Below are 12,724 nucleotides of genomic sequence, written 5' to 3'. Positions count from 1 at the left end.
GCCTCTTTTTAAGTCAATTTTAAACTTAATATGTTTTAAGTACAACAAGTTTTTCATAACACAAGCCATAATTAACCATTGTAAACGTCACTGATACTTTGCCCACCAGAGGGAGCCCATATAGATTTTCACATAACAAGAAACCTCAAACATCAAGTTTGTATGAATTCTAGAATCATATTATTCATAATATAATCAATATTGTAAAATCACTTGATAATATTATATTTCTATCCCCCCAAATAGAGAAAAATTAATTGAGATCAGGTATGTAAAGCCCTCAACAGAGTTCCTGACCTATAGCAGAAGCTCAAAAATAACTGACTTTCCAAAATTTAGATCCTCCTGAGTATTAGTTATGGCACTGAAAGAAAATAATCTGGTATTCTAACTTGTACACGAGTTGGTGTGAGCTCAGTTGATATCGCCCTGATAGATGGTTCTATTCTTGGTATGTTGACAAACCTGGTTCTCAAGCCTGCAAGATAGTATCAGACGATGGACAGGAAGAGTTCATTAAAAATGTCATCCTGAGAGGACCTGTTTCGGCAGCCCTATCCTTAGTAGGTGATACACTGAACTATTGGCTACCTGCCAACTAGAAACTGAGAAAAGAGGGAACTCTTTGACCCATTCCAGATTTTTCTTGGAATGAAGGAGAAAGTCAATTGACTATCCCTGAGAACCATGCTTCTACAGTATGTGATACAATCATTACCACCAAGATGACTTTCTTTCAAGAATAAAGAATGCACAATTGAGAATAAAAGTCTGTATAAGAACCTGGTGTCTAAATGGCCCTACTGAGTATCCCCATCTGCAGTCTGGTGTGGATGACTTGCCTTGTAGCTCTCATCATAATAAGGCCCAGCCCAGTGTTCGCTGGATTTGTGAGGTGGTTGGCTGGGTATATGAACTACGTGTCTATTTTAAAGACTCAATCATCTCCAAGATCTAAATATGACAAACCTAGAGGGCCCCACTGGGTTCCAGCTATGCTCTCCAATCCAGATTTACCAAGAAGCACTGCCATTGGGGAGTTACCCACCACTTGCTGTCTTAATAAAACTCTAATGTCTGTTGGGCCCCATGAATCTATTCTCCACTGTTTAGAACTGAGAAAGGGAAGGCATGATTAATTGGCATCCTACTCAAACTTTGAAGAAAATGTTATTGTGATATCTATCACCATGAAACTTGCCAACTAGAAAGCTGGGAATTATTCTACCTCTCCCTCTTTCTAACCCCACCAATGGCTACATTTTTTAAAAATCCACCTCCTAAATATCTACTTCATCCATCCACTCCTCTGTCACTAGCTCATCAGCTCTCACCTGGATTACTGCAATAGCCTCCCAATTAGCTCCTCTATGTCAGTCGTGTTACACTCCAAACCCATCTGCAATATTGATTATTTTAAAAGACAAATATGAACTTTTCAGGCCTCTGCTCACATAGCTTAGAGCATAAAGTCCAAACTCCTCAGCACTGCTGACAATGCTCTCACCCAAGGTCTGGTCAGCTTCTCCTCTAAAGAGCCAAACAGGAAATACTTCAGACTTTGCCAGCCTTTGCCAGTTACAACTCTACCACTATAGCACAAAAGCATCCATAGCCTACATGGAAACAAATGACCGTGGTCGCATTCCACTGAAACCTCATTTACAAAAATTGGCAGCGGCTGGATTTGGCCTATGGGCCAAAGTTGGCTGACCCCTGCTCTAACCTAATCCAGCACAGCCTCATCTCCCGCCCCAGGCCTCCTCCAGAAAAGGGCTCCAATCACTCCAGCCTTGCCTCTGCTCCCCACAGTCAACCTGCTGTTGTACACCGGTGTCTTTGCTAATTCTTCTCCCTCTGCCAGGAATGCGATTTAACTCCCTTCCTTTGTCTGGTTCTCATCCTTCAAGGTCCAGTTTGATTTTCTACTGATTCTCCCTCATGGAGCTTTAGTTATCCTTTATTTCTATTTTCAAAGAGCCGGGACATATGTCTCATAGTTTTTTGTGTCCTCACAATGACTGACACCTATCAAGAGTCCAATGCTTACAGGACGTGGAATAAATCAATTAGTATTGAATAAATATAATTTCAAAAGCTACAGTCTTCATAAATCTGGAAAATTTCAGGAGTGCAGTCTATACAAAGGGCTCACTATTTATATCATGGAAAGTCACTAGCACTGAGTTCTGCTTACAGTACACACTCGGTTATTATGATCCATAAAAATACAGCAGCATGAAGTTAAAAGAAGACTTGGAGAACATTAACGGCCTGAGAAACCGTGTCTCTCTGAGCCCTATGGCTGGTTCCAAAGGGGCTTCTCAAGGAGAAGGGGGAATGGCGGTAGAGGGGCAAGCTGGCTAATGAAACTCTCTCTTCCCAGCCCCCTCATCCCAGCCTTAGCAAAAGCTGCTCCTTATTTCATTTGCATAAAGAACTCTCCATTAAATTTTTTTAAAATCTATATGATTCAACAGACCCACGCTCTGTTTGAATCCTACATCCTAAACCTACACTGTTTCCTGATCTATTCCTGTCTGTGTGGGCCTGTCTCCAGCTTCTCACTGACCCTTGGCCCCTGTTGCCTGATACTGCTTCTTTGAACCACGCTCCCTCAACTGAAACCCAGTTTAAGTAGAATTATACTCAATCCTTGGATAAAGTCTATTTCCAGCTACTATGGATAATAATCCAGGTGGTCCCAGCTTAACCTTTGGCTCCAAACATTGGCACACAAGTTCAACACTACGACTCAGAAGAAAATCGAGGAGGACCTGGGGAGTCAATGCTGAGCATTACGGTTGTCACTTCTACCTGAGTTGTTGTATTATTTATGGGTCTGCTTCTCCACTTGACTATAAACTCCTAAATCTTACTAATAAAATAAAAGCTACTATTTATTCAAGGTTTATTCCAGATACTGGATTAAGTGTACATATATACTGTGTAATATTAAGGAATCATGTTAGGATCACACATTTCTAGAATTGGAAGGAGGCTTGGACAGAGATCAACCAGCTCCAAAATTAGAAGCAAAGTGACACAGTAGATAACACTCATTCTTTAATTAAAGAAACATTTACTGAGAACCTATCCTGCATTCTAGAACCTAAAGAGTCTTTGTTTTCATGAAGTATATAGTCTAGTGGATAAACAACAAGTCAATGGATACATGATATGTTAGATAATGACAGGAATAAAGCGGAGTAAAGAACAGAAAAAGGATGCTACTTTATACAGGGCAGTGGAGGAAGGGCTCACTGAAACAACGAATGAGCAGAGGCCTAAAGATCAAACCACATGGAATCTGGGAGAAAAGTGTTCCAGGTCGAGGTAACAACAAGCGCAAAGGTCCTGAGGTAGGAATGTGCCTGGTGCATGTGAGGAAAGCAAGGAGGCTAGGGCAGCTGGAGTAGAGTAAGAGGAAGGTGAGAGGAGGGGAGCTCAAGGAAGGTAGCAGGGACCAGACCATCTGGCTTTGGGTTGCTGTAAGAAGTCTGAATTTAAGCCAGGAACTAAAGATAATTAACTCATTAAAAAAAAAAGTAAATGACACTTGGCTTTCATAAAAGCAATGTATAATAAACAAAGAAAAATTCATCTGCATGCCTAATCTGAAAATAGAATTCCCAACAACACAGAGTCGCTGTTCATCTTATAAACGAGACATCTTTGTTTTACAAGAAATCGCTACAGTTATAGTCTAAGCTGTCAGTTTTACCAATGTGGACACTGAGGTGCAGAAAGATTAGGTGGTCTGTCCACTTCATGGCTGAACTTGGTCTAGAACACAGGTTCCCTGATGTTCTGTTCACTGGCTCCTGTTGCCCCTGCATACTCAGTTTGGCTACTTAGAGGGGTCTTGGTTTACTGTGTATTGCTTCTCCTGGACTCTGTAACCTTTATTAATTAGTAAGAAAATGAAAGAGCTGCCCCTATGAGGCACCTCCAGACACATTCCCACACCAAAGCCTGTCATACAAACTCCCACAATTCTAGTTTTTTATTCCTCACAGAGTTGAAGACCACCAGGCAGGTAAAGTGAAGACAAGTCAGGCACTGTGCTAGGGAATAGAAGGAACATTTTTGTCGGTTTTGCCTGCCCAGCATCCCTTACTCCCTAGTGTCAGACACAGCACTCCCTTTTCCAAGGTTCTGGTGGGGCAGCAATCACAGCACCCAACCCACCTATTGGAGTGGACATCTGACCTGGCCATGTGAAGAACCTTATCCCTCTGAGGCCATAACGAGGGCTCAGGACCCAAGCAGAACCAACTAGAGTCCTTTCCTGGGGTTTTATGGATAAGACCTAGAGAAAGAAGCTCCTTCCTGTTTCCCAGTTATACAAGCCAACACATTCCTATTTTGCTCAGGTTAGTTTAAATTAGGTTACCCTTACTAGCAATCAAAAGAATTCACACTCATGCAAGCACTTGCACACCTTTTCTCATTTCATCTGCATAACCACCTTATAAGGTTGCTATTATTCACTCTATTTTAGGAGTGAGGAAACTGAGGTTAAGTAACTTGCCCAAGTTCATGCAGTAAGTAAAAGGCATTCAAATTCAGGTCTTTATGCTCCAAATCTTATTCAGTATGCAATTATGAATTCAGTATTAACTCAGGAAGAAGAAACTCAGCTGAAGAATTTTTGGTTTAAAATTATAGTGGAAATGTATGTATGGGGCAGGGTGGGAAATAAGCAACGTTAAACTGGAGTCAAAGGACCTGGCTTCTTCCTCTGGCTCTGTCCTTTGACCTCATCTATTATGACTCTGGGCAAGACATTTCACTTACCTGAGTGTTAGTTTTCCCACCTATAAAATGAAAAGACTGAACAACATGAACTTAAGATCCTTTTAAGTACTAAAAGAAAAAAGTCCATGGTTCTGCTTCAGGCATACAGACTCTATTTTTACTGTATGTTATGTAGGAAATCAGCAAATTTCAACTTGAATGTCAGGTCCAACAATAGGTAATGGTTGCCTGGGGCACAAAGTTGCAAAGGATTCTGAGCAACACAGATGTACTGGGAAATTAACAATGGCTTCCATGGTCCCAGGGAGGGAGAAAGAGGAATAGCTGCATGCTTGCCACACATATGCCATCGCTGATAGGTTCACCTTGACAGAGGAGTGTCGCTGCCTCCACTACCGATGCTATTAGTACCTACACTGGATTTTCAGATCGCCTCATGAACTTACTTGGCTCCCCTTTGCAAGGAAAGAATGAAAGTACAAGAAAGCAAAGTGGTGTAGGGAATAAAGTTTTGTGCCACTGATGAAAATACATCTAAATGGCCTACACAGGGTTAGGGTAGGAGGGTGAAGGGGAACAATAATAATCATTATGGCTGTTTACGATATATACAAAGTCTCATAAGATCCTAATAATCAGCTTACCAGTCAAGTAGGGTATTATCATGCCCATTTTATAGAAAAGGGAAATGAGACTCGGGTAACAGGACTTACCCAAGTCACCCACATCTAAGAAGCAGAACCCAGATTGAAATCTAAGTCTTCTAAATCCAAGACCCAGTTTCTACTCCCAAGGTCCCCATTAATCCCACAGCCCAAATGAGTTAACTAATCAAGCTCCCATTGCAAACTGGCATAGTTATCACTGTTAGGAGTTGTTCAGCTATGAAAAGTTCCTCCCCCCCCGCCCCAAATCTGAAATGCCATTACTAATTTGTTTGTAATTTAACGGGTAGACACGCATTGAGTATAAATAAACTGAGCATAAAGTTACCCATCTCCACACCTTTGTGCATACTCTTCTCTTAGCCCGAGATGCCCTTCTCCACCCTATCTGCACTGGAACCAACTACTCTTCTTTCAAGATTTGTTTCAGGCATCATCGCCTCTGTAAAGCCTTTCTTGGCCCTGACGCATAATTGAACACCCTCTCCTTTGTGTCCTACACAACATTTTCAAGGCGTTGTGGCACTTCTTTTGGTAATATGTCTGTCTCCCCCACCATTCCTTTTAAATCGCGTTATTCTAACACAATGCCGGTCAGAAGGTAGGCGCTTAATGTATGCTTATTGATGGACTGAATATATTCATCTGGACCAATTTCCCTTCCGAGGCTTGAATATCCTCTGCAAACTGCCACTCACTAATTCATGCATACCTATATTAAAAAATAACTGAGTGTCTACAAAGTACCAGGCACTGCACTGTGTATCAAACAGAAGTGGATTTACCATGAAGTTTGAGCATCAGGGCCCCTCCCTTGCACCCCTCCAAAGCTCTGAACCTTTTTTTGTGTGACTTTGTATTTTTATTTCTTAAAGAGGACAGACAGAACTGTATAAGCTTCAAGCTCCACAAAAACTAGATCCACCCTGGTGCCAAGGATCCAAAAGTGAACCTGGCAAACTTTATCTCTCCCCTTATAGAGTTTCCTGTGTAGTGGGGAAGGAGACAACCATTTGTTCATTCATTGATCCAACAAACATTTACTAAGCAATGCTATGAGTCAGGCTTCGGGGATTCTGAAGTGAAGCCAACACTGTTACTGCCTTGAAGGAGTAGGTCCCTGCTCTCCCGAACGAAAGCCTGCTGTGTTCAAGGGCAGAAAGTAGTTTAGATGGCTGTAACAGAGAGTGGTTGTGAAAGATTATCCTAAACCAGTCTCAAGACAGACCGGTCCCTGGCATGAACCCTGACCTAATTCAGGAGGCAAGGAGAAGGGACAGGTCGGCCGAATGCGATCTTGGATCTCAGTGCGGGGCGGGGGAGGGGAGGGAGCTGAAACAAGTAAACAGAAGAGATAAATACACTGTGACTGTAGTCAGTGCTGCGACAGGATAGCAAAGGACGGTGGGGGAAGCTTCGTCTGCGTTCAGGTCTGCAGTGACGGCAAGCTCATTACCTCACAAAGCAGCCCATGTACTTTGCAGACATAGTTCCGAGCTCCCCAACATGCGTCCCCATTCCTCGACCTAAGGCTGTTCCTTTCCAAAGACAGCCGTCGGCTCTCTGGGACCAACTCTCCTGCCCCCCTTGACACCACCTTCTCCAGGCGCTTCCCTCACCCACTGCTTACGGGACAGAGTCCGGTTTGGGGTCTGGGGTCCCTGCCGCGGGTCCGCCCCCCTCACCAGCCCGCCGTTTCCATAGCAACCAGCTCACCACTTCGCGCGCCCGGCTGGAGAAGTCGCCCTTAGGCCGGGGGCTCCGGCGGAACAGCTCGTCGCGGCTGCCCTCGACCCCGCCGCCCACCGCCACTCCCAGGGCTTTGTTGCGCGTCTTCACGGTCTTGACGCTGGCCCGGAACAGCAGTGTGATGTCCACCGCCATGGCGACCCACACCCACGGCCCCCACCAGGCCCGCCCACGTCAGCAGCCGGCGACCGCGGCGCGAGCTGGGCAGCTGGAGGACCGTTCCGTTTCCGCACGCCTCCGCCCACCAACGGCGACACGAGAAGAAAGGTTCCGGCCCGCCCGGGGCTACCGCGGCGAGAGGAGAAAGGTTCCGGCCTCTGCCGGCGCGCGTGCCCATCCCCTCGGCGACCCGGACCCAGCGACGCTCACACCCGCGCCCGTTTCTCCTCCCGGCAAACTTTGGCGGGCTTGGCCGCGCGGGGAGGTCCCGGAGTCCCGAGCCCTCGCGAGCTCGCTTAGGGCGTGTAGGCCCCGGGACCGAGGGGATCGGGAAGCCGGAAGGCTGGCTCCATTCTCTTGGCTCCCTGTTGCGCGGGTTGCGAGGGGACAGGAAGCGACCCAGCCTGACCCAGACCTCATGAACCCACCTTGTGCGGGACCGAAGCACGTGGGCGGTGACCACCTGGGTGCAGTAAGTGCTAGGGCAGAGCAGGTGTGCACGGCACAGAGCTAGAGGCCAGAGGCCTTTCTTTTCCAACCGTCACCCACCTGATCTGTAGAATGAGGCCAGCACCTTCCTCAGTGTTACTGTGATAGTTAAGCGAGATAACACGTGCGAAGTGTTTTGGCGTTGCTTGGCTCCTAGAGACCAATGAAAGTTAGTTACCTTTGTTAATAATAACATTCTTGTTAACATTCTTGTTATTAATTATGGTGGGGAAAGCTCTTATAGAGAAGGCATCACACTGTAGAGAAGGCAGATTTGAAGAAACACTAGGAATTTATCAGATCGAGACAAGGACGGAAGAGTTTCACTGGTTTCTGTTCTTCCTCGTGTATGGTTTTTAAATATACCATCTTAAGTCATAGTTATTTAAGTCGACTGAAAGTTAGCCAGTGAATTCTTTCTACATTTTGGTTCGAGGTTCAGATCTAATTCAAGATCTCTTTGATTTCATCATTTGTTTTCTTTTTTTCTAAAGAGGATGCACAACTAGAATATGTATTAAAATGTGGTTGTCAAAGAGTGGTAGGCAAAATAAAAAATTATTTTCATATCAAGATGTTACTTATCTTTTCACTCTTATTCTCTCATAAGTTGTGCACAATTGGGTTTTCCAGAGGCTGGGTGACTTGTGATATTGCAAAACACTGAATGCAAAACAGCTGTCTTCTATTAGGTCAAACTTTAAAAAGATTTGCAAAAATGTAAAACAGTGCCATTCTCACTAAGTTGTTTTGGAAATGCTTTTTTTCACAAAAATATACCACTTATGTTAATATGTAATGGGTTTATCTTTACTTTTAACTGAATGAATATTTTAAATTTTAAAAAAATTTTTAATTTTTTAATACAGTAAATATCCATAGCTAAAACCCATATAAACGAAAGCTGTTTTAGGGCCCTCAATAATTTTTAAGAGTGTAAGGGAGTTATGAGACCAAAAATTTGACGCCCGCTGTATTAAATATGTTTATCAGAAATAGATGTTAAGAAAGTACATAGGTACCTGGAAGGAAGAAGGAAAATGGTATTTTAAAGTGGCCACACTGTAGCCACTTCAGCCTTCCCTTATGAGGAAAGTAAATTTTCATAAGCTTTCTTCCATCAACAGAGTAAGGGAGAGAGAATGAGACAGAAATTACTAAATCTCTGCCAATGATTCTGCCTTGCATAAGTGGCCCTTTGTCTTATCAAGACATTAATGAGTCTTTAGCTTATGCGAAGGTAAGTCTGGGGCAGAGTAGAAGGAGAGTTAAATCACCCTGCATAATAAAATGAACGGGACTGAATTAAGGGTAAGAGGGAGGAACCAGAACCCAGGGAAGGGGCCAGGAAAGGAGATAGTAGCTCACTGGGTAGGGTTTTTGAGTGGGAGGGGGCTGAGTTACACCAAAGCTTCAGTGAGTAGCGTGTTTGGTGCGGTTGGGTTTTTTGGGTAAAAAGTTTGGGAGAAAGGTCTAAATTTTCTGTCTGCTTCTGCAAAGAACAAAGAAGATTATGGAGATGAGACCCATGTGAGCTAAAAACATCAGGCTCTAAAACGACAAGTGACCACAAGCACCTAAAACTCCTAGAAAAGCTACAAAGATCTTGAGGAGGCCCTTGGATGTCCCACAGACCATGGGATATGAGCTGTTGCATTTTTATTATTTTATTTTACTCTTCTAACCTCAAAGAGCAAGGTCACTTCAGTTGACCATGGACTAACAGGAAACCCCAGAAAGCTGAGAGGGGATGTGGATAAAAAGGAAGAATAGAAGCATGGTGGGACTGTATTACAAACTTCCAAGTTTGAAGTGGTACATAAACTACATTTCATTAGTAACAATGTTTCATTCATTAGGCTAGGCTCTCTACTCTTGAAAAACAGTAGGGCATATTGGAATTACCAAATAGAGATCCCTATAACAGCACCCTCCTTACAATCAGGATAGATGTAGGCAGCTTAGAATCATTTGGGGAGTCTCATGGAAGTCATTTAATGCAGCCTCCGCCAAATAGAGGGTATATTGCCCAACCAGGTGCCCAAGCCATGACAGAACTGTGCTGTCAGTTAGAAATAGACATGTAGTTGTCAGCCACCGAGGTTTTGTCATCGTTGCATCCTTTAGAGACGTTGGCTTTCTAGCCCGACTACCTGGGGAAAGTTGGTGTAAGCTGGCATTTGCTCTATGGAGGAGGGTACCCAATGCCTGGAAGTGTGAATTCCTGCAGGGAAGCATGGGGAGACCAGTTTTCTCGGTTCATGAAATCATGGACTTGCCACAATAATACAGTAACTGGAGACCCTCCTTGGTGGTCTGTTTCATTGTTCACTCATATTCATGGCTTCTCCTAGGGGAGGATTATAGTTCCTTGACCTATTGACAGCTACTTGACCAGGTGATTCCTTTTAGCCGTGAAAAGTGACGTGTTGGTTCTGGGCAGCAAATTTAAGGGCTAACATGTGGTTTACTGTGCTCTCTTCTCCCTCTGCCATGGCAACCTGTAATGTTCCATTGGGTCATCAACCTGGGAACCTGAGTAAAGATGACACGGAGCACAGCCAACTAAGGACGTGTGCTGACAGTGAGAAGTAAACCTTCGCTCTACTTGTCCATGGAGATTTGGAGTTGTTTGTTACTGCAGCATAATTATCCTATCCTGACTGATACACCACATATCCAGAAATCTGCCAAAACAGACTATTGGGTACATTCATCAATTACCAACATTACAGTGTTATCTCTCAGTAGGTAAAGGACAGAGAGGAAGGAACTACTAGATTATACCTAGATCTAACCAATAGAAAAGACCTGGTTAGGAGTGTTAGAGTGACAGAAACCCTGGAAGGCTGGCCATGCCATGGTAGAATTCACAATGCAAGAGGAGAGGACTTGGAGAACATGTGTTTTCACTTTAGAAAGTGGACCTAAAGAAATTCATCAAAATTTTTTTTTTTCTCAGGGGTTCTAAAAAGGACCACGACTCTAGGGATGGGAAACTCAAAGAATAAACTTGTTCCTAAGGAGGAACCTAGCTAAAGAAATTAGGGTGATGGAGAAATTGAAACCCTTGTACACTGTTGGGTGACATGCAGAATGGCGCAGTCACTATGGAAAACACTATGGAGTTTCCTCACAAAATTAGAGATAGAACTACCACATAATCCAACAATTCTGCTTCTGGGTATTTATCCAAAAGAATCAAAATTGGGATCTCAAAGAGATAGTTAAACTTCCATGTTCATAATAGCAGTATTCACAAGAGTGCAGACATAGAAACATCCTAAATGTCCATTGATGGATGAACAGATCAAAAAAAAAAGTAGCGCATACATAGAGTGGAATATTATTCAGCCTTCTTTTTTTTTTTTGAACGAAATCCTGCAATATACAACAACACAGATTAAACATGAGGACATTATGCTAAGTGAAAGAGGCCATTCACAGAAGGATAAATACTGCATGATTCCACTTATATGAAATATCTAAAATAGTCAAACTCATAGAAGGAGAGAAAAGAATAGTGGTTGCCAGGGGCTGGGGGAGGGGGAAGTGGGGAGTTCCTAATTAAAAGGTATATAATTTCAGTTACACAAGATAAATAGGTTTTTGAGACCAGCTGTACAACATTCTGCCTACAAATAACAATCTTCTTACAACCTATCACTCTGACATCAACTCTGCTCCTCCCTCTTCCACATTTAAGGACCCTTGTGATTATACTGGGCTCACCCGGGTAGTCTGGGATAATCCCTGGAGGACAGCTTTAATTTCATCTGCAACCTCAGTTCCCCCTTGCCAAGTAACATATTCACACTTTCCAGGGATTAAGGCTTGGACATCTTTGGGGGGCTATTATTCTGCCTACCCGAGCAGGGTAGCTCCAACAGAAAGGAGGACTGATCATGAGCTGGGCAGACACCTCTTGCCTTGTCTTCCTGGGTGAACAGAGAGATCCACCTATTCTTTTTCCATTTCTCAAACAATGTTTCCAGCCCTGCTCCCTGAAACATTCCAAAGGTCTAGAGAAATACGGAAAACAGAATCTCTGCCCTTAAAAGATTTAATCTAGCAGGAGGCTTTCAGATATCCAAAGTACCAAGATTTCCTCTGAAATCTTCTAGCTGCTTCCACCTCTCTCGAAGAAAGTATCCTACTTTGTTGAACCCATTTCAGAGGACTCAACTTGCAACAATGTAATCAACAGTTACCAAAGTTCAAGTCCTCTCTCTCCCCTCACCCCACAGCTTTGCAAGGTTGGTGCCACTTCCTCCCAGCACTCACTCCATCCACCCCAGGCGTTTGGTAAATCACTTCATAAAAATTCATTTACTGGTTTCCCCAATGTAATGGTAGAAATAAACTGCTCGGTACACACTTGGAAGCTTCCTCCAGAAAACTCGTGCTTCATTTTGTTGGCATGGCATCTTGGTTTCCAACCTGAATTTCCACCACCTTTGCTTTTCTGACAGTATCTTCTGTAATGAACGTGGCTGAATCCTCCACTTTTTATTGAGTTGGACAGCAAATCATAGAATAACTACTTTCCCTTGCACTTTAAAAGGATTTAATAGGAAAATATTTTCTTACATCCTGTTTCAAGGGGAAAGTGTGATTTTAGGGGACATTTTATAGTTCACAACAGGATATTGAATGGTATTTGGTTTTGCTTAGTTTCTTATGACTGTGTTTCTCCAGCATGAAGTGGTGTTTTTGTGATTATTTAGATAAGTCTGATTAAGGTAGGTAGATAGTCATAGAATTATGGAAATTTAGGACGGGAAAGATTCTCAAATATCATCCAGGACATTCCCCTCATATTTCAGGTGAGAAAACAAGTGACTTGTCCAAGATCACACACTGAGTTAGTGGGAAAAAATGAGATTTTATTCTTTATCCCT

At 43.3% G+C, this 12,724-nt stretch overlaps 1 protein-coding gene across 2 annotated transcripts in view; it reads right to left on the bottom strand.

Annotated features, from left to right (window-relative positions):
• STX18 (syntaxin 18) overlaps window positions 1-7,310 on the bottom strand; it is a gene marked incomplete at its 5' end in the record, with an annotated part of 121,744 nt that extends 114,434 nt beyond the window's left edge. For both annotated transcript variants that reach the window (XM_079698411.1, XM_079698412.1), the window contains one exon: window positions 7,143-7,310. In XM_079698411.1, the coding sequence (XP_079554537.1) occupies window positions 7,143-7,310 (168 nt within the window). The remainder of the gene's footprint in view (window positions 1-7,142) is intronic.
• Window positions 7,311-12,724: the final 5,414 nt, after the last annotated feature.

This window comes from Hyperoodon ampullatus, assembly GCF_949752795.1.
Source record: "Hyperoodon ampullatus genome assembly, chromosome: 1".
Taxonomy (NCBI): Eukaryota; Metazoa; Chordata; class Mammalia; order Artiodactyla; family Ziphiidae; genus Hyperoodon; species Hyperoodon ampullatus.
Note: the sequence above shows the minus strand (reverse complement) of the source record. Positions and strands in the feature narration are given on the sequence as shown.